At 36.9% G+C, this 21,435-nt stretch overlaps 1 protein-coding gene across 2 annotated transcripts; it reads right to left on the reverse strand.

Annotated features, from left to right (window-relative positions):
* Positions 1 to 49: 49 nt before the first annotated feature.
* LOC136812159 (uncharacterized) lies at positions 50 to 17,217 on the reverse strand. 2 transcript variants are annotated; one of them, XM_067068636.1, is made up of 14 exons: positions 17,088 to 17,217; positions 15,969 to 16,086; positions 14,536 to 15,036; positions 13,855 to 14,016; positions 11,336 to 13,021; positions 10,212 to 10,355; positions 9,693 to 9,782; positions 8,960 to 9,106; positions 8,141 to 8,305; positions 6,461 to 6,616; positions 5,689 to 5,817; positions 2,435 to 2,677; positions 1,849 to 2,145; positions 50 to 1,349 (listed from the first exon to the last, which is right to left on the reverse strand). In XM_067068636.1, exons 2-14 carry the CDS (start codon positions 16,063 to 16,065, stop codon positions 529 to 531), a joined length of 4,638 nt encoding a protein of 1,545 aa, XP_066924737.1. In that variant the 5' UTR covers positions 16,066 to 16,086; positions 17,088 to 17,217; the 3' UTR covers positions 50 to 528. The 2 variants fall into 2 exon arrangements, with proteins under 2 accessions (XP_066924737.1, XP_066924738.1); XM_067068637.1 differs by having other exon boundaries at positions 14,542 to 15,036; positions 17,088 to 17,205.
* Positions 17,218 to 21,435: the final 4,218 nt, after the last annotated feature.

Below are 21,435 nucleotides of genomic sequence, written 5' to 3' on the forward strand. Positions count from 1 at the left end.
TTCTGACATGTATAATTGTTAGGTACAGTAAACTCACGCTTATATGAGCTTCTTTTTACGAATCTTTCTTATAATTTGAACTTTTTCTCATTCCCTTTCTGTGAGAAACCCTCTCTTAAAATACTCGAATAATTCGAATGTCTTTGTAATTGTAACAAATTAGATTCCCAGTTCGAGTTCGAATTAGCAAAAGTCAACTGTATTACAAGTATAAATTGCCAACAACAACCAACGATCTGAAATTTCCATCAGCTTCTATATCTCTATGTTTTCATCATGGTAATTAGGAAATGTCTATTGTTTATCCGAAGTGCTCAACTCTCTCAACCAATCATGTTCTTCGTATGGGTTTTCTTCTTCTAATAAAGATCACGTGTCTGATCAAGTGTTTTTCATATCCTTAGAGATCATGAAACTGACTCTTCTCAATGTCCCACGGGCTATCGTTATTCTCGCCACCTTACTAGACATTCGAACAAGAAATCTTTACTAAACCCTTTCTATAGGTTCAAATAGAGCGCTTCAATTCTATTTTTTCTTTTTCAACAAAATGGCAGCTTTTTCAGGATTTTCTTCAAGTTCATGCATCGTTTTCATGTCACGTTTAGCGATCAGATTTCGACTTCGTTTTATTCTTCTTTGTAGAAGTTCATTATATAAATCCCACCAAGACGCCTTATCAGTATGATTTGTCACTGATTTGATAGCCTTTCCAGCTGTAGCACCATGAGGCACTAAAGTCTTTTTCGTTAAAGGTACGCGTACCGTAAAACGAACCAGCTTCGGTTTATCAGCACAATAATCACGAACATAAATGACTTCATTTTCGTCTAATTGCCAATTATAAATCACAAACTCATCTAAAAATCCTCGGAAAGTCTCGTCACCCACACTTGCTTCGTTATCCCAATTTGTCGGTAAATCTTCTCGTTTGTCGGGACTTGCTATTTTCTCGAGTTTCAAAATACCGTTAACGAAGATTTTGCCGACTCCATTTTCATTATTATAGGTGGCCGTCAAGTGTGTCCATAAGCCCTCTGGCACTAAAATTTTATTTTGAGACCACATGTCAATTATTTCAGGAACACTCTCAATATCGGTACCAATGGCAAACCGTACACCGCCATCGATGACTTGTAATCGGTATCCAATATTTCCTTTATCACTTTCAGTAGTGAAAATATTATGAACACCACGTGTGCTGTTTAACATCACCCAGACCGTGATTGAGATTTTGGATGTGGGTAAACCACGTACTGGGACACGCTGAATATCGAGTTGAGGGTCCGGACCTTGAGTCAAGTCCAAACAATAACCACATTTGCCGCAATCTTCTTTCTGATTCGCACCTAGAAATAATGAAAATCAAGAAAACTCGGTGATTCATTTGCCATTTCATACTATAGGATTTTGGGGGCGGTTCAAAACTATAAGGGGGGCGGCTTTTCATGTACAATCCCTAAAACTTTTAATCTAGGCAGTCTTTTTCAATGAAATTTTATACACATGATCCTTGTAATATAAGGTACAAATTGAATAAAAAGCTTCGTTTTTTCGGAAGCTATTAACATTAGTTTCCCAACTATTTAGAAAGAGTCCCTTCCTCCGTTAGTACTAACGTGTCAAAGAGAATTTTTAGCAGCCCACTCTGGGAAAAGTTGAAACGTATAGAACTAAATCTTCATGGTTTGTCTTAAGAATATCAAGTCTTGTATGGATAATAAGGTAACAACAGCTGGCATAGTTGTTTCAACATTCATCTAACGTTACATGGACGTTGTGAACATTGGATAAACGTTGAAACAACGTTGTTGGCCAGCTGGAACTTGATCAGATGACAATCATTACCTGACTTCATAATTGCATTATTTTCTAGACCAGATTGATCGTAGATGATCGAATTATTGCCTTTTTGAAATCCATAATGGAAAATCATTCTGTTAAATACACATCGGTTAAATAAGGATCGAACTTCATTGCTTTTCAATGCACGATCATAAATGTAGAATTCGTCAACATAGCGTAACGAATCATCTCCGAATAGAGATCCGATTCCATTTTCCAGCCAATCAGATTCGAGCTTTTCGATGGGAGCTTGCTGTTCTTCTTGTTCTAGATCACCGTTGACGTAAATACGAGCAACTCCTGAAAATGCGATGCGTCAAATTTAATTTAGACAATACATAAATTTACCAAAGTGATGTTTTTTTACCCGGGTGCTGAGAAAGTTAATAATGGAGATTCAAGAACACGTTTAAAATATGGCGAGAATGGACTTTAGCATATGGCCTGTTAATTGTTCAATGTTTATATTCTTTTAAGAGTTTGAAGACTTTCACGAGAAAAAGCTAAATTTGGCAGGAATTAATTTTGGCAAATAACCACAAATATTCAAACTTCAACGAAAATATCTCCCCCTAAAGATATTTATTACCTTTAATTCCATCAAATGTACCAGCTACATGTGTCCATACTTTGGGTGGTACCACAGCTCCTTCCGTCTTCGTGTAAAACTTTTTAGTTCCTGTCTTACCATTGGCAAACCAATTGATCAAACCACTCTTATTGACTTTAACCCACATTAATATAGAAATGGCGCGCTTTGGTTTCCGTGTGAATGTTTTACCACTCCACGCAATTGCACCATCATTCATTTCAGCCACTTTGCCACATGTTCCTGTAATGAGGGAGAGAGTTATATCGGATCACCCAAAGTTACCTTCATTTTTTTATTTTTCATTTTTTTATTTTTTTATCCACGGATCGCTGATAGTCACCTTTCCGGGGTTTTGTTGTTTGGAATTGATTTTGATTAACTAACAGTTAGGTAGGGTCAGGGTTGCTAGTAACGGCTTGTTACTGTGCCGGGTGCATACTCGGCGCCTTGGGCCCCGCAGGGTTGCTAGTAACGGCTCGAATTTCAGTCAGGTTTAAAAAAGGGGTACTTTTACCCATATTATAATAACATTACCCCCGTCTTTTGCTAGTTTGGTATAATATGTTATGAATTACGTGGATTTAATGTGCGGCGATGGCTCAGTGGATAGAGCGCTGGCTTCCGAATCTGAAGGTCTTTCTTTGGTGGTGGTTCGAATCCCACTCGGTGCGAAAATTAGGTTGGTCGAAATTGATGGACAAATGATTGACAGGTATGAAAACTCAGTCAGAAATAAGAAACTAAGTCTCAGAAACTCAGAAACTCAGACAGTCAGAAAAGAGAAAGACAGGATCAGAGATAAGAAAATAAAAAAAAAACATGAAGGTACTTTGGGTGATCCGATGTAACTCTTTCCAAATGTTTAAAAGTTCAAATTATATTTCTAGTCTCGTTTCATGTTTAGGAATAGTAGCTTTCGTCTAATTAATCGACTCCTAAGCTCTAGTTTAGACGGCCCACTTTTTGCCCTACCTATTCTAATTGTGAACAAGAAGCCTGTTGGCTTGAAGGCCCAGCGAAAAGTAACGTGTTGATAAAGAGCGTGCAAAACAGCAAATGTATGATCCTGTTGACATGGATCAAAGTGAAGACAGGGAAAATTTTTCCAAAATCACCGCTGTACTTCTCATTGGTTAGACGCTTGAAATTTTATTGAATGGTCTCCTACCAACCGGCGCAGGTTCACCCGGTTGAATACTCTCAGGTACCGTGAGATTGGGTAACTTGCATCAGTGGAGGCTAACATAACATGCATAACATGCATAGCCCTCAAATGAAAGACCTGGCTGGTCACTAAAATACAACTATGCAGCTCCGCTCGCAGCTCTACTCTACCATTTTTGTTTTGATTTAATTTTGTATTTTAATGACCAGCCAGGTCTTTCATTTGAGGGCTATGCATGTTAGCCTCCACTGATGCAAGTTACCCAATCTCAGGGGGGGGGGGTGGGTGGAAAATTTCCATAAATTATGTGCGCCCATAGAAAAATATTTTAAAAAACCCGCGAATATATAGTGAGTGGGCGCTTTTTAACCAATTAGGTGCACTCACATATTCAGGGAGATATATCCCTGCAGGCATGTTAGTTGGACCAGACAGTAAACCAGAAAAATAATCTTTAAAAAACTAGACGATAAAATAGTTTACGGTCTGCATATCAACGCTAATAAAATTCATGAGATTTAATGTGAGTTAACAGTTAATGTGAGTGATAGATCCAGAAATGACCATTTTCACTGTTCATGCATTGTAACCATGAAAAATGTTTCAATCTAGTTCAAATTTACCCATGAGCTGCATTTTAGTGTCAATTAACAGATTCCAGAATCAGTTTATACTTTAAATAATTATGTGAGTCGAGTTTGAAAAATCAAGCCACCGATCGTTTAATGCGACAGATCCAGAAATGACCATTTTATTTAATATATGTGTAGAATCATGAAAAAAGTCCCAATCTTGTTCAAATTTACACATGAGCTGCATTTTAGTCTCCATTAACATGATTCCATAATCAGCTTATTTGAAATAATTCTGTGTCGAGTTTGACAAATCAAGCCACAAATCAAGCCACCAATCGTCAAACGAGACAGATCCAGAAATAACCATTTTCACGCGTAGCATCATGGAAAAAGTTCCAATATTGTTCCAATTTACGCATGGGCTCCATTTTAGTGTCCATTACCAAATTCCAGAATCAGTTTACTTGAAATAATTATGTGTTGAGTTTGAAAATCATACCACGTCCCACCACTGCTGACCACCGTTGTTTCTTGTTAACAGCCTGAACAGCGACAGATCCAGAAGTGACTGTTTTCTTATGTAGCATCAAGAAAAAAGTTACAATCTTATTCAATTTTACACATCAGCTGCATTTCAGTTTATTTATTTCTATATCAGAAGCCATTATTTCCTAAAAATTTTTAAAGTCTTTTTGAAAACAAGAAACTAAAAATGAAAGTGATTTAAGGTAGAATTTTCACTCATAAAACTTAATGAAAACTTGAGCAAAGACTATAAGGTATGGCAGAATGTTGAAAAAAGGTTTATAAAGAAAAATAATTACAAAATTTCTTTGGTTTGAAAGTCTCTTGACCACTAAAGCAAAGAAAATGTTCAAGAAAGTATGAATCAACCTCCTCGCTTCGACTGCCATCTTGTTTTGTTTTGAAAATTGTTTTGAAGGAGCGCGGAATCAGAAAATATATCTTTTATAGCCAGTATCCGACTTTAGCAAGCTTTTCCCTCTCCAGACGGCAAAATTAAAAAGTGTGTTACTGGTTTTAAGCGCCGTTTCTACCAAAACGGACAGACAGATACACGGACGGAAAAGTGCTGATGAAAGGCCCTATTGCTAGCGCTGGGCCAATTAAAGAGGGCATAAAGTGGGCTGTCTAAAGTGATGCATAGCCCTCTTTTGACGTCAATGCAATGTCTTCTTTCAAACCTTTCCAAGCAAAGATTTTAACAACCAGCTTTGTGCCCTCTTTCTGCCTACTCTAACAATTATAATAGGCAGGGCAGAAAGTCGGCCGTCTAAACTAGAGCTAAGAATATTTAGGAATTAAAGAGTTTGAAATTTTACCTATAGTCTTATGCATGAAACTCGATAAAAAATAGTATCAACAAAAGGTGAATCCTTTCTAAGGAGAGAATCTAATCTAATCAACCAAAAATATAGCTCTGAACATGTATTCTCATTGTCACCTTTAGAACAAGAAGAGAAAATCATTGTTCAAAAATCAAATCTCACCCAATGGATGTTGTGATATGGTTGCTCCTTTCATAACCTGGGCATTGTTATTGTTTTTCGATTGATCAACGACGACTCCTTTGGTGTTCGATTTCTCGAAGGATAAATACATTACTGGGTCCTCTGGTACTATAATGAAAATGTTAATTGGTGTTTCTTGGTATAGGATACGCACAGAAGCCATGCGATTCCATTAATAGCAGGTGACGTCAGACTGGAGTCAATTTATAAGTGTGATTCAGTAATATAGGTGATAATACCATAATTTTATAGAATAAAAAAATAATTTTTGCTTCAGTTTTCCTTATCATACACGTTTTTTTTTTATTAGAACACTTAAAATTTGGCTGAGCCTGGATGTGCTTATTTTTTTAGCAATTTTCAGCCTTAAATGTTCTTAAATGCGTTCTTAATTTTTCAGACTACTCTAAATCGACAATATCATGCAAAATAAAGAGCATATAAAATTGGTACAATTTGGACAATATTTGACTCTCGATTTTAGAAAATCCATGCCTAAGTTGGGTTAAAACTGCTTGAAAAGAAGAAAAGTTGTAGTTTCTTGTCATTTTTTTCCAAACTGAGGCTGGGCATGTTCTTACGAGGTTCTTAATTTTTCGACGAATTTCAGCCTAAATGTTCTTATAAACTGGGTTCTAATAAAAAAAAAACGTGTACCCAACCTTTCTTAGCTATAGCTGTTTAGCTTGCTAGACTAAGGTTTCTTATTGAAAATCTAAGTCATGGTGGATATAAAAGCTGGTACACTTACTTTTATTGAGTTTCTTTTTCCGTTCGTGTAAGATAGTTCTCGCAACAGTGGTCGATTGGAACGATTTCAAAGCACCTGGTAAATCTGTAATGATATCTTGTTTGACATGTTGCTTACTTTTCTTGATGAAATCATCCACTTTCACCTCGTCAAAAGCTGAAAAGATTGGAGTATTTTGAATAGATTTTAAGAATAATTCTAACTAGGGGGCCGGAAGCGTGAGTGAGGAATACTCCTTTTAGAAAGGATGATCCTAAGTGCAATTATTCTTAAAGTCCCTTTGTCTTATGGAACTCTGTGAGTCGTAATACAGTAAAACCTCTAATTAACGGACACTCTAAAAGGCGGACACCTCTGATTAGCGGACAATTTTATTTTCCCCGGCCGTTTCCTAGTCAAAATCTCAAAAGGCGGACACTCAACTAGCGGACCCTCTGATAAGCGGACAAACTTTTTCGCACAAAATGGCTAAACCCCTATTTTAGTTCTCCAATTAGCGGACATTGAATATTAAACGAGTCACAGGCGTTCAAAATCGAAAAAAAAATTTCTTAGACATTTTTATTTCAAGCACTTATTAGTCTTATTATTCAAATTATTTCTACAAATTTCCAGTTTTCTCTTGACCCATTCAACGAATTTAGGTGGGCCAAAGAAATCATAAATCACTGGGGCTTCAAGTCCGGACCCACCAATTGCCGCGCGGGCATTTTTTTGTTCGCTTTATTCCACTGAAACCCGTCCCATTCCTTTTTTTCGCACCTAAAGACATTAGAAAAATGTGTCAAAAAAGGATTGGATCGAGTTTAGGGGGATAACTAAATACTTAAGTGGCATGCGTCTGACCACGCGAAATGGTTGAAAAGGTGTATACGGGTTAAATCGGGTAACAAAGGTGTTATGTTGATACGGCAATTCTTATTGGATAAAATAATCTCGAAAATTTATAGACTAAAATTGTCATTTAGTTTTCATGACTATACCCTAATTTCTCTTAAATCTCGTCATCTAGTATGCTAGTGAAACTAAGTAAAAAGTAAAACTCCACCCATTCAAAAATAGAAATATAGAAATATAGAAATTTGAAATTTTGAGTAGAAGTGCTAAACACTGGTGAACAGCATCGGGGAGTGGTAAGGCTACCATTCAAATATACAAGACTTCGCTTTAAAGCAATTCTTGAAAATTGTCGTTCTAAAAAGACTCTTTTGCCTTTATTTTTCAGTATCACAAAGAGTACTCTAAGATCCTGAATAGTAGGTGGGGGGGGTGCTGAAAAAAGAGGTTCGAATTTCTTTCAAAGTATTTAATAAACCTGAAAAATTTTGCGAAAATTAATAACCGGGGGGACGTTTATTCGGGACCTTAGGATATGCGACCATAGTGCAGTGGTAGAGCATCCGGCTACGGTGCGCAAGGTTGTGGGTTCAACCCCCAGTCGGGTCATATCAAAGATTCCCAAAATAGTACTTGATCTGATGCCTCTCTGTTTAGTGCTCAGAATTTAAAAGAAGGATCGAGGGTAAGTGGAGCAATCCATGGAGAAAGATTGGCGCCCTCCCCTACCTTCGGATAGATCGAAAGAAGAGCCTCCGGGTCGCCTCCGACTGCGGTCGCTGATTTACTTACTAGAGTATGCTAAAATTAACGAATATACAGGAAACAAAAAAATACGCTTACCACCACCACCAATGGAACAGTCATTGCATGTTTTTCGACAACTAGCTTTCATGAAAGTCTTCATGAAGGGACAAACACCACCTTCCTTGAATTGGAAACAATCTTTAATAGTATCTTCACACGCACCAGGGATCTTGGCTCTCTTCAAAGCATACTTCACTTCACCTATGAGGCATAATTAAATCCGGCTAAAATTAACCTTATGCAACAAATTAGCCATAATTCTTTTTAAAAATCTTTATGAATTTAAGACAGATAAACTTATTTTTTTAGATGAAAATGCGTCCAAATAAATAACTTTACGCACTGTTGTGAAGATAGAATATTTTCAGGAAACAAGTTCACTAATTTTAAACGAAGGATGGACGAGTGATGAAATATCTGATCGAGGCAAATATTAATGTGATACTTTTTATAAGGGATGATAAATCAAAGATCCAAACAACTCGTCATTTCACCAAAAAGGGTAGATTCGTAAATTCAAGAATTGAATGTAAGTATCAATTTGAAGAACACCTGTGTCACAGACCCTCTGGAGTCCCAGCTCTACTGGAAAATTTGGCGAAAATTGCGTCCCTGGTAGGAAAAATATCTTAGAATTTTAGCCCCACTGGGGAATTTATTTTGATTTCAACCCCATTCGAAATAAAAAAAATGCACTCCAAACCATCCCAACAGAATTTCTATCCCCACTGTGGGAAAAAGTTTCACCGGGGCTGTGAGACAGAGGTGTTGAAGAGAAAAACCGAAATACTAAAAATGACTGACTTTGTTTTTTTCCCTACAAAATTAAAACAAACATTCTTTATACCATAATACCTTGTGTTTTGTTCTTGAATTTTTGTTCGAGAAGGGTAGTCAATTTTCTTTCGATAGCAGCTCTTTGTGTTAAACTGATGTTACCAGAACTGACTGCATTTCCAAGGACAAAATCAGCAGCTTTCTTTAACGTCAGTGAAAAATCATCTACATAAGATATTCAAATAAGATCCAAATTAAGGTAGACTGTCTGATTTAAGATAAGTTCGAACCCAACTTCTTCAATCATTCGAATCGTGTTAGTGACGGTAAACAACAGAAAGTGGGAGCACATATAACCAAAAAAAGTGTATTAATTAAATTAATCAAAAGTTGAGTTTCCATAACTCGAACACGCACGAGGAACACAAAATTGTTCGAGTAAAGGAAATTTCGAGATATTGAGTAAGGTTTATATGGAATTGTTAACTGAAGGGACCATAAAACTTTTCGAGTTATTAAGGAGACATTCGAGTTAAAGTGGCGGTTCGAGTTGATGATACTCCACTGTACATCCCGCACTTTTTGACTGAGGATGCTCTTACTTTTTCGTGTCTCAGGCTTAAAAGTTCTTGAAATAATACTAATTAAGCTTACTTTATTCATCAAAGGGGACTTATAATCAGCAATTTTCTTTCCACCATTTCTACAAACTGAGATTGAGATTGTTCTCAACTTATTCTTAGGTTTTGGCAAAAAAGTGAGCCTCGTGTTCTTATAAAGACATGAATTCTCTTTTAAAGAAGATTCTTACTCTTTTCCTGTTCTTCCCTTTTCTTTTCATCTTGAGGTTGTTTATCTTTCTTGTTGCCAAGCAACCGCTGTCCTTCATCTGTTGTCAATTCTGTTAATATCAAAAAGGTATTTGCTAAATCTATTCAAAGGAAGTATACTCTTTGTAGAAGAAACTTAACCAAAATTAATACTTTTCCTTGATTTTGACCAGAATTTTTCAACCACCCATCATCCGACAAACCTAGTGTCCCTTGAAGTCTATTATTGGTTAAAGTATACCTCAATCGGGGTTATAAACAAAACAACTAGCAAATCACGTTTGGAGCAAAGAACTGTAGATCTTTTACGTATCTAATATTCCGATGGTGGATTACCGGCCTCGTACGCAACAACTCTTACTAATGGATAGGGCCAATTTTTCATCGGGGATGAATGATAGTCGGCAACATTCCACGTGTTGAAATTTTTTTCCCGACCTTCACAGGTTTACCGTGTCGGATAAAAATTTCTATACCTATGTGCACGATAAATCTTTTACCTTTATGTTCAACTTTCTCTTTCTTCGCTTCCTTTTTATCAATCTCTTCGAAATTATTTGGAGGTGTTTTGACCATCAACATTGTAACACCTTGTTGGCGTTGAAAGTCCAATCCTGGCATGTTGATCACTGGAATACCTAGGGCTGAAAGATAGAGATGAATGGTCAGAGCCTTGTCATTTAAAAGTAGGAAGGGATTACAAATGTGTACATTTTTTATGAGAACATCCAACATTTTTCCAAGCCTTCAGATGTTCTGATAATGTTGTGCCATTTTGTGGGTATTTTTGTACATTTCCTCAAGGAATCGGGTATTATAGAGTCCACAAAGCCTTAAAATGTTCTTTACTTGTTCTTAAAATTTTGGCAAAATCTTATGTTCTTATATAGTTTGTTCTTATATAGAAATTCTAGTTAGCTTTGGTTACAAGATTTATGTGGATATCTCCATACATAGAAATCGAATATTGAAAAGTTGCATCGGAAAATATAAAAAAGTAAGTTTATAAAAAAATAACTCAAATATTGCACGTCGCTTAAATAGATTCTGGGTGACTTATTCGTTCGACTATGAAGTACATGAGTTTCAAAGACAGATATTGGATTGTATTTGTGTCTTAATTTTGCAGTTTGATAACTTTCTTATTACAAGTTTATTTCTACCATTGTTGCACACTACACGTTCCAAATTATCAGAGAGCAGTCACCCACACCCACACCCACACCAAATTAGATTTAAAGATATTATTGCCGATATTAATTGGCTGTCCTATTAAATTTTAATCACACGAGGGTGGACGAACCTTTACAAGGCAAAAAATATTCTTAGAAAAGTGTGGACACCCCCTGGAAATTTGCATAAGAACCCTTAAAAAAATCTTTTCATACCTTAAAATCGAGGGTAGGCGAACTAAAATCAGTCTTTTACCAAATTTTGGAATAACCTTTTGACCCTTGAAAGTGAAAAAACTACTACTTTAAACCCACTGGAAATTCTTCTCCAATTAACCCCTGAAAATGTTCGTCCAACCCCGTGTATGGATATAAAATGGAACGGTCCAATTGGACATAAATTCTAGTAACAACCAGATTCCGAAACAAACTTTTAGAAATCATATATTCACCTTTAGCTGCTGTTTCAGTGGGTAGTGATATCGATTGTGGTGGTGCATTGAATGAATTACTAAACGATGGTTCTGGTTCTGGTTGCTGGAAAAATCCTCTCTCTTCTTGTTGGGGAGGATAGTATGGTGCATTGTTGCTTTTTGACAGTGATTGTATTAAAGATTGTAGGAGGCTTTGTGTTGGTGTGTTATAGGATGCTGGTTGTTGACTTTGTAGATTCTCAAAGTAGGTTGATTGATGGTCTGAAGGCTCTGGGAAGTTTGATCGACTTGTACCAGCGAATTCTTCTTGAGGATTGTAAGGACTGAAAGAACCTGGAGTGGGTAAGAATTGATTGCTTTCCATATGGTGCTGGAAATTGTAATTCGATTCTGTTTGAGCAACATCGTTCGAGTGTTCTTTTTCTCTGAGCATATCCAAAAGTTTAGAGATCAATTCACGATCACTGATATCACTGGCTGGTTTATGCTGACCTTGGTTATATTCATCATAAGAACCACTACCATATTTACCAACGTTGCCTTCTCTCGTAGAATCTCTTGTATTAAGGAAAGAATTCATTTCACTACCACCTTCTTCAGATTGGTAACTTTCTTCAGATTGTGCTGCTTGAGTTTGACCAGCGCTGTAATCACCAAGAGATTGCAGTTGGTTCCGTCCGAGACCTGTTTCTTCCCGTTGATCTCTTAGAGAACTATAATATTCTTGTTGATTTCGTTTTTCTTGTTCTTGCTCTTGAAGTTGCCGTTGATATTGTTCTTCTTGTAACTGCTGTATCGACGAACTACCATAAGATCTACGACCTGCATCTCCTCCCCCATAATTCCTGTACTTCTCAACCTGTGAAGCTACGGTTTCATCTCCGTAACTTTGTGTCCTTTGTCCAAGATCTTCCACATGTCCACCGTATCTCGATCCTCTATTATGTTTATGTCTTCGCCCGATATATTCTTGTCCTCCATAGCTCAATCTATCTCTGTTACCAGCCATTTCTGTTTCACCATAATTGGTAGATTCTTGTCCCACCTTTTGTTGTTCCATAAGTTTATATAGAGAATCCTCAGAATTTCCCTTACGGTATTGTTCAACGAGGCCGTCCATTTGCTGCTGTTCCTCGTTGACTTGTCTTGGGTATCCATCATATAGTTGTCTTGATTCTGGTCTTTGCTCTTCATACCTTGATGCTAACTCCGGTACTTGGCCCCTTATTGAGACGCCGTTAACGTTGGCCGTTGTATCTTGCGTGTCGCCGTTCATCATTACTTTAGTGCCTGCAGGCATCAATCTAGCTAGTTGCTGGAGGTCCTTGTCATTTTTCAATAGATTTGTGATTTCGGCGTCATTAGGACTAGATGGGTTGGTTGAGTACATTCCAATGTTGGGCTTCTCACGAGTTGAAGATGAAAAATAACTTGAAGATGGCATTTCAGCCCGTTTCATCTGGTCCGCAAAATAGTTATCGTAAGATGAAGAGGCAGATGAAGATCTGGATCGTTCAGGATATCGGGATGATGATTCTAACTCATTGGGAAGTGACGATCTTCCTGATAGGCGCTCTAATTGATTTATGTCAGGCTCGTATAAGGAGTTTCTACGAACATTATTGTTATTTGAATTGAAGTCGTACGTGAATCGTTTCGGACGTCTGGCACCTTTGGGTTTCCTCATTTCGTTGACAGGCGATTCTATGAAAGGGAAAAACAAGATCATTAATCAACATTTATTCTGAAATATTAAAGAATCAGTGCACTGACAGGTTATCATGATGTGAAAATTCCCTTGAAATATATGGCAATCATTACTCTAAGAATATGTCTTTAACGACCTTTATGCGACCGTAGTGCATTGGTAGAGCATCCAGCTACGCAGCTGGGTCATACCAAAGATCCCCAAAATGGTACTTGATGCCTCTCTGCTTGATGCTCAGTAATTAAGAGAAGAATCAAGGGTAAGTGGATCTAGGGAGAAAGGGTGGCGCCCTCCCCTACCTTCGGGTAGATAGATATCGAAAGAGGAGCCTTCGGGTCGTCTCCGACTGCGGTTGCAGACTTACTACTTACTACTTATGACATAAATTTCATGTTCAAATATCAACCAAAACAAATTTCAAAAGCACAATTTAACTTAGGAATGGGTCACTCGACCAGATCCAACTAGTGGCCCTATATTAACATATCAACAAAAAGAAAAGACGTCAGAGATTCCTGAATGAATGTCAAAAAGAGGTATAGTGAAGTTATATACACTGAAGAAAATACAAACTAGCGACTAACCATGACAAGTAATCAAAACCCAATATACATTTTGGAAGAAAGAAATAAAAAAAGTAAAACATAAAATGAAACTACACAAGGAATGACACTACAAAGAGATCAATTGACCTTGACCTGAAAGTTACAGAAGAAAGAAATTAAGAAATTAAAGAAAATAGAGCACAGGAAGAGGTACAATGTAAAGTAAAAGTCATGTCAGCTTACAAGAAGAAATTTAAAAATTGTAAATTAATAAAAGTTTGTACTTGTTGGTTGGATATTTCCTTGGTGTAAATCCTTTGTTTCTTTTTCTTGCGGGCCATTCCCATGATGTTCTTCAGGAAGAGGTCCGTCAATTGGACCAATCACAATACCTTCTTCTTTAGCATATTCTTTTTTCTTCTTTTTCTTCTTCTTTGCGGTGCCTTCTAAAAGAAATCAGGATGGAGCTCACTAAGATTTGGATAATATAAGTCAGTTATGAGTTCAAAATTCATTTTGGTTGACTTTATGGTAGAAGAATAAAAACGAACCAAATTTTTGAGTAAAGAGAGTTTTCATGCCTCGATTTGCTAAGGAAATTTATTTGCTTTAACTAACTTAAAACGAATAGCATTTTGAATCCCTTCATATTCAAATGTCCTTAATCGACTGTTCCCACCCTTCAATTATGGAAGGCGTGTGGAAAGGGGTAATTTATGTCACTCGACCTCTGACATCCAAAGCTTCGTCCTTAAACAACAAACCAGCTACCTGGGACACTTAGCTCGCCGACAAAATAATTCGCTAACAAAGAGACTTTTGTTTTAATGACAACAAAAGAAAAAAACAAGGTCATCCAATGGAGTCACTCGAGGACAAAGTTATAGAGAAGCTTAATGTCACTAAAGATCGATTTTATAAAGATGCTTTGAAGAAGAAAGGAGGACATGATCATACAAACGAACCTGTACCTTCGTCATTCGACTTGAGATAAATGAAAACATTATGATGGTCTGCGTTCACAGGCAACGTTCGAGTATCGCCATAAATTCCAGAACGCTCCTCCTTTGCTGCAACGTTCAATGTGGCATTGTTAGTATTCTTAACTTTGTTTTCTATTTCCGTTCCGTTAATTACACTAATAACCGATTGACCAATAGGATCAGTTTGGGGAGTAGCGTTCTGCGTTTTAATCGTTGCACTTAGCATACTGCTATTAATGAAAGGCACTGATTGGTTCATTTGGTTTAAGAATGGTTTATAAGGTCCATTGTTTAAAGTACCATTATATAAATTTTGATCTATTGTTTCATTGTTCATTGATTGAAATTTATTCCATTCTGCAGCCTGATTGGCTGAAATGATAGCTGATTCGTTGATGTTTTTGTTTTTAAAAGCGAGTGAACCACCTTGGATAACTGCTAATGGGATAGCTTGCCTGGCATTTGAGTGATGTGATGATTTCCCTGAAAGAAAGTTTGATTTTTAAAAACTTAAATCTCGAGCTCTTTTTGCTATTAGAACAATCTTATTCTAAAAGAGAAAAGCTCTAAACCAAAATAAGAACAACTTTGGAACAATTCGGGAGTATGAAATGGTTGAATCCTTTATACCAAATGACCATCAAAATCTTGACCTGAAAAATGTTCTTCTTTTTTCTTCTGGTTAGTTAGTGTTCATGGGCGAGGAATTTTGGAAAGTAGGCGATGAATTAAAATTCAAGAAAGCTCGAAAATGATAAAAACAGAACTTGTAGTAACTTTTCTAATTTTGTAATTTTTTTCATGTTTTTAACTCTTTCAGGACCCCAGCTAATTTCGTACCATTTGGAACGATACTTTTCGGCTGCCGTGACTTTTTGTGAGGACGCTAAAAAGATAGAGCATAAAAAGAGCTTTCCAACGAACCCAAACATGACCTATTTAGATTGCTCTAAAGCTGAAATAATTGCATCTGAAGTTTGAGCTTCTAAAAAAGGGAAAAAAAATGATTTTTTTGATTTTCGTTGCATTGAAAGAGTTAAAAAGAAAAATTCGGTGTAATCATGGTGTAAAGAATGCACCAAAGAATGAATTAAAAATTATGTTTTTAATTTTATCACAAAAATGGGCCATTCCATTTTATATCAATACAGGGGGATGGACGAACATTTCCAGGGGGTAATCGGAGAAGAATTTCCAGGGGTATAATGGAGTATTTTTTTCATTTTTCCAGGAGGTAGATGTTTATTCTAAAATTTCTAGAGGGTATAATAATTTTTCCAAGGGTTCTTTTGCAAATTTTGCCATTTTCCAGGGGGTATCCACACTTTTCACAGAATCTTTATTTGCCTTAAAAAGGTTCGTCAACCCCCCCTGTATGGAAATTTAATGGAACAACCTAATGAAAATTTTCTTACCAAAAATATGTTTGTGTCTAGCATCCACCACACGATAACAGAACAAAGCCAAATGGAGCCAAAATATCATCATCATCATTCTTTGACAACAATTCATGTTTGATTCATGTTAGCACTTCTATGTATATAAAAACAGAAGTCATTCCTAACATTAGGCTTTCGCTTTTAGAAAAGATTGTATAAAAATACAGAACATCTAGATGCCCATAATGCCACACACCCGTTGGAACTCTCTATCTACTGGAAAATTTGGCAAAAATATCGTGCCCAGTTGGAAAATTACCCTACAATTTCAGCCTCACTAGAAAATTGACTTTGTTTTCATCCCCATTTGAAATTTAGTGGAAAAAGATTGCACTCCAAATTTTTTGACCTAGAAACAATAGAATTTTTATCCCATTCAATGAAGCCGTACGATACCTATATTTAAGGACGTCCCTATATATAAGGATAAGGACCGTCATTATATTTTTCCGTCGCAAACTACAGATATCTATATTTCTCCTCACTAGATCGGTTTTTTCTGATCTAGTAGATAAAAATGAAGATCATTGAGGAAAAAAGGTATCATGCCATACTACCATTGGACTTGCATTAGAAATGTTCATTCCTACTGTGGCAATAAGTTCCACCGGGGCTGTGAGAAAGGGGTGTATCTAGGGACTGAATAAATTGGAAAGAGCAGGTCAAAATTTAATGGTGGCCTGTCGAATTACACAAATCTAAAAATTGCCAATGAGCTGATATCCTCGACACTTTTTTCTGAAAAGCCTACTTCCCCAGCTGGCACACAACGTTGTTCTAACGTTCATATAACGTTACATGGACGTTATGAATGCCACATGGACGTTGAAAATGTTGTGTGCCAGCTGGGTCTCTAAATCAAAGTAACATTGCAGAAGAACCATCATTGACAAACGTCACAAAAGTTGAAAATACAATTTACATTGATTTGCTTCACATGCGACAATGCAAAAATTTCATATTCAAAATTTATACCGAAAATGCGTGCAAAAGAAAAACAAAAAAAATCAAATTTAAATCTGAAATGTCTGTAAAGTTTATTCTCTCTTGTGAATCCTGAAGATGAAAGATAACCCAAAAAAATTATAAACTCACTTTCAATTAGCTTGTAACTCCATAGAACAAATCTACCATATTTCCTACAATGATTTAAAAGCAAAACAAAAACAGTGGTTTTTCTTTCAGTCGCATTACTTTTCCTCTCATTCGAAACAACTTTTTGTTTATTATTCGAAAATGAAGAACAGTCACGTGATCAAACAGTTCCACTTGAATGAATCGCTAATTTGTTTCTCTTTTTTTTTTTTTAAACAATGAAATTAGAAAAAGATAAATAGAAAAGAGATAAATAAATCAAATATTGACTTACCAGAAAAAGGTGGGACAAGTCACGGCCACCTTAAGGAAATTTCTCTCACACTTTTGTAACACCAGTTTCCATCAAAATCCAAAAATATTTGAAAACGTTTAATTCAGAAAAGCGCAAAATCCATTTAACACGCAGCCATGATGATATGATGAAGAGTCAACCCCGTCGGCGGAACGTGTCCTAGTCCTTACAAAGTATAGGAATTCCTTCTTTTACATCAAGTAGAAACAATTAGCGCTGTCCAGACACCGCTAGGTCTGTACACGCGACACACGTTGGTACCACTTCATAGTGATAACTCTCAAACTACGCGGGAGAGTATAGTAGACGTGGCAGGCGTACACATCACAATATATCCCGGTAAATCATTCACTTTCTTGTATCAGAATTATAATACCCAATTTCCCTAATATAGTAGGGGTTGACCCGCAGACACATGAAAACTTAATCGCAGTGGCAAGAATGGATCCTTACGCACTGAAGGCAAGGACGTTTTCCACTATATCAACCTTCGGTCATATAATCATTTAACTAACTTATATCCCCTTTTTATATCAGCCTTTATCAGCCTTAAGGCCGACCCATTTAACACCGACTCAATTCTTTTTTCCATTTTTAGCCCGGTTCCAATTCAATTCCAACGAAAAAAATAACGGCAATAAGGACCGGTGTTAAAAGGGTAGAAATGATATGTAGGTTAAAATGTATACCTAGCTAGGCCTTAATTTAATTCCAATCCCTTACGCTGGCACTTATTACGCCATCGACGAATAAATAACACAAATAAGGTATTAGTAGTAGTAAAGTATATTCATCTGGTGGCTGTCGGCGGAGCCGGGAGTGAGGGAGTCTATCCCCTTTTCTATTTGCGCTAGACCTGGGAGATCGAATGCTGAGGTGGAGCGCCACACCTAACTCTCAGCTCCCAGTAACTTACCGCCTAGATCAGATTACCCAATCTAAGCTACTCATCCGCTGAGTTGGCGGTGACCGAGGATCAAACCCACAACCCTGAGATTGTAAGGCGAATGCTCTACCGACTGAGCTACCCGGCCACTAAAATAAGGGCCAGAGTAAAAAGGGCCGATAAGGTGCTTCGATATGCGCTAAAGTATGCATTTTACCACAAGAACTAACGCTCATTGGTCATTTATGATTCCTTTAACCAAGAACCTGATGTGTTCAAGAAGGGAATTATATACAACTAGCCGTATGCACAGCGTCTCACGCCCGTCGCACACTGCGTGTCCAAAACCAGTGAATCACTATACATATTTTCACTATACATTTCTTTCGGGAAGATGACTGGTGACTCACGGGTGGCAGGGGATGCTTACTCTAGGTACCGCACTTCGGTCTTCATCTTTTTATACTTTTTCCATTTTCTTTCGGCTTAGATCTCTTTTAATTTTAAATATTGGGTTCCTATTCGCTAAATTTGCTTTAATTATTCTAGTAATGTGTCTCTAGTGAAATTTGGTTTGTTTTGTCTTTTGTCTTTTAGGATTTTAGGTTGTTAAAATTCATTGGTCATTTGATTGTTGTCATATGATGTGGGAAAAGTTTTAGTGTTTTCTGAAATTTGATTAGCTTCTTCAGATATAAAAAGCTCTAACGGAAGATAGATGGCTGCCGAAGGATTATACGATTCTCATTTTTTGGTAGAATGCCTGAAAATAAGTTATTCTTAGCTCTTTCTTGAAAACATTTTGGCATGTCATATTTTTCTTGAGAAACCTTGCATTGCAATTGTCAACCACAATTATAAATATATGGCTAAAAAGAATCATACTTTAGATCTTTTTGCCACCGTTGCTGGCCATTTTAAAAGACTTTGAAAGACCTTGAATAGTTTTGAAAGTGTTTGGGAGCCGCCAAAGTAACAAATACCTTTTAAAGAGCATCTGAATAGAATTCAAAAAGAAAACTAAAAGTTAAAATTTATAGGAAGAAGTTTGATTTTCACACGTCCAGATCTGTACTTCCTGTATACAAAATCGCGTTTCGGCATCCCAAAGCCTAGTATGTAGTAAAAAATCTGGGGTTATGGTTCTTCAATGCGATGAAGAGGAGAGTTTGTAGAGTTTTGTTAGATTTTCGAAAACTTTTTACAAAATGTGGTACAGAGCACATACGCTTTAGCGTATTAATATATAGAATAAATATGATTTGAACTGTGAACACCAAAAACATTACCCAGTTGGCACAGAACGTTGTTTCAACGTTCATCTAACGTTATATGGACGTTGTGAACATTAAATGAACGTTGAAAGACCGTTCTGCGCCAGCTAAGTACCTTATTACTCCATTTTAAAAGCTAGACCAAAGGTCCGATTTAATTACTGGCCATCTATAGCTGACGGTTGTGATATTATGACAAAAAGTGCCTAATGCTACTAACCAATCCACAAGTCCGTGGTGTTGAATCAACTCGAATGAATTTTACCGAACACAGTCATAAAGAGCCGAACCAAATATCATTATTGACGTCAGAGCAAAAAGAAAAAGAAATTTAGATATAAAATATTTGACGTCACTTTATGTCAAATCAGAGTTTAGAATTTCTACAAGAAGGAAGTTCTGTTCGATAAAAAGTTTTAATTTTATTGTAAAAGTGAAGAAAATTGTTAAAACATTATCGTTAAAAATGAGTAACATTACTTTAGAAGCTTCAGTAAATGGTGCTAGAGATGTTACTCCAGTTATTTGTGACGAATTACCGCGTAGAAAACGCGCATGTATGGATTTATCGGTTGAGGAAGAACCGCATCGATCCTTGCCAATGAATCTCCGTGGTAGAAGTATTGATGAATCTGATGCTGCTGATTCTATTGGAGGAGCTCCAAGCTCAAAGAAAAAACACCGCTCAACCCCAGGATCTTATGATCAAGGATCACCAGTCAGGCAACAAACAGGTAAATACCACTGACCTTTATACCTTTTTATGGACCAAGTTTCTCAATCCGGCCAGCCAAAATCTTTGAAAACTTTAAATTTGTAATAGTTAAGGATATATATTAAGCAACCAAAACTTCAAAGATATGGTACAACTTGACAGAATAAAGTTTTCTCTAAAAATAGAGATTTAGTACATAGAGAACTCAAATGGTTTATAAAACGTCTTCAAAATTCTTATTACAGGTTTCACTTTGGAGGATCCTTTATGAAGCGGTGATATCAAGTAATAACAAAACCATTTAAAGTTTCAGCTTCAAAGAATTTTATAGTCTCAAATTCTAAATTTGTTCTCTATTTTCAGGTAAAACCGGTTTTGCATCTGGATCTGATGATGTCATTGAGAATTACAACTTAATCATCAAACAGATTTACAAGAAAGTGACACCAGTCAAACGACGTCGTGTACGACGCTCACGAAACCAATATCGACAAAAAGTTGCCAAAGAACCGAAACGAAAGAGTGTTTTCAATGATATTTTAATGTTCGAATGTCTAGATTACGATGATGGATTTGGTTACAATGAACCGTCAAAAGACGCTGATCAACTGGCTGATATGTTTGCAAAATTAACTATCCACGATTTGAAACAACCATGCACAACTTATATAAATATCAATACTCTTGATGGACGTACACGAAAAGTACACCAAGACTTGGCAATGCTTGTTGATGGTGATGAAGATGATGTTTTTGGTGGAGAATGTGAACACGTGACCAAACGCCGCTGCATGATGTAAAGTAAAATTCGCATCAGCAGTGTCCTCTCGCACCCTCTCGTGAACATCTTGATGGCGCACCACCAAATTCACGCCCTCCCTGCCCTCTCGTGAACATCTCGATGGCGCACCACCAAATTTACTTCCTCCAACCTTCTCGTGAACATCTCAATGGCGCAGCACCGAAATTCACACTCTCCTGCCCTCTCGTGAACATCTCGATGACGCACCACCAAATTCACACACCTCCGCCCTCTCGTGAACATCTCGATGGCGCACCACCAAATTCACACCCTCCCGCCCTTTCGTGAACATCTCGATGGCACAGCACCAAATTTACACTCTCTTGCCCTCTTGTGAACATCTCGATGGCGCACGCACCAAATCAAAACTAAATTT

The sequence above is a fragment of the Clytia hemisphaerica genome, unplaced genomic scaffold (genome assembly GCF_902728285.1).
Source record: "Clytia hemisphaerica strain Z4C2 unplaced genomic scaffold, Clytia hemisphaerica genome assembly, whole genome shotgun sequence".
Lineage (NCBI taxonomy): Eukaryota > Metazoa > Cnidaria > Hydrozoa > Leptothecata > Clytiidae > Clytia > Clytia hemisphaerica.

What these genes read in the sequence shown, in the direction of transcription:
- LOC136812159 (XM_067068636.1), bottom strand. Translation starts at nt 16,065, where the DNA reads ATGAATTGTTGTCAAAGAATGATGATGATGATATTTTGGCTCCATTTG. An exon ending in GTCGAATGACGAAGGTACAG is followed by an intron (nt 14,017 to 14,535) that starts GTTCGTTTGTAT and finishes GATTTCTTTTAG; the next exon opens with AAGGCACCGCAAAGAAGAAG. An exon ending in AGGAAATATCCAACCAACAA is followed by an intron (nt 13,022 to 13,854) that starts GTACAAACTTTT and finishes TCCCTTTCATAG; the next exon opens with AATCGCCTGTCAACGAAATG.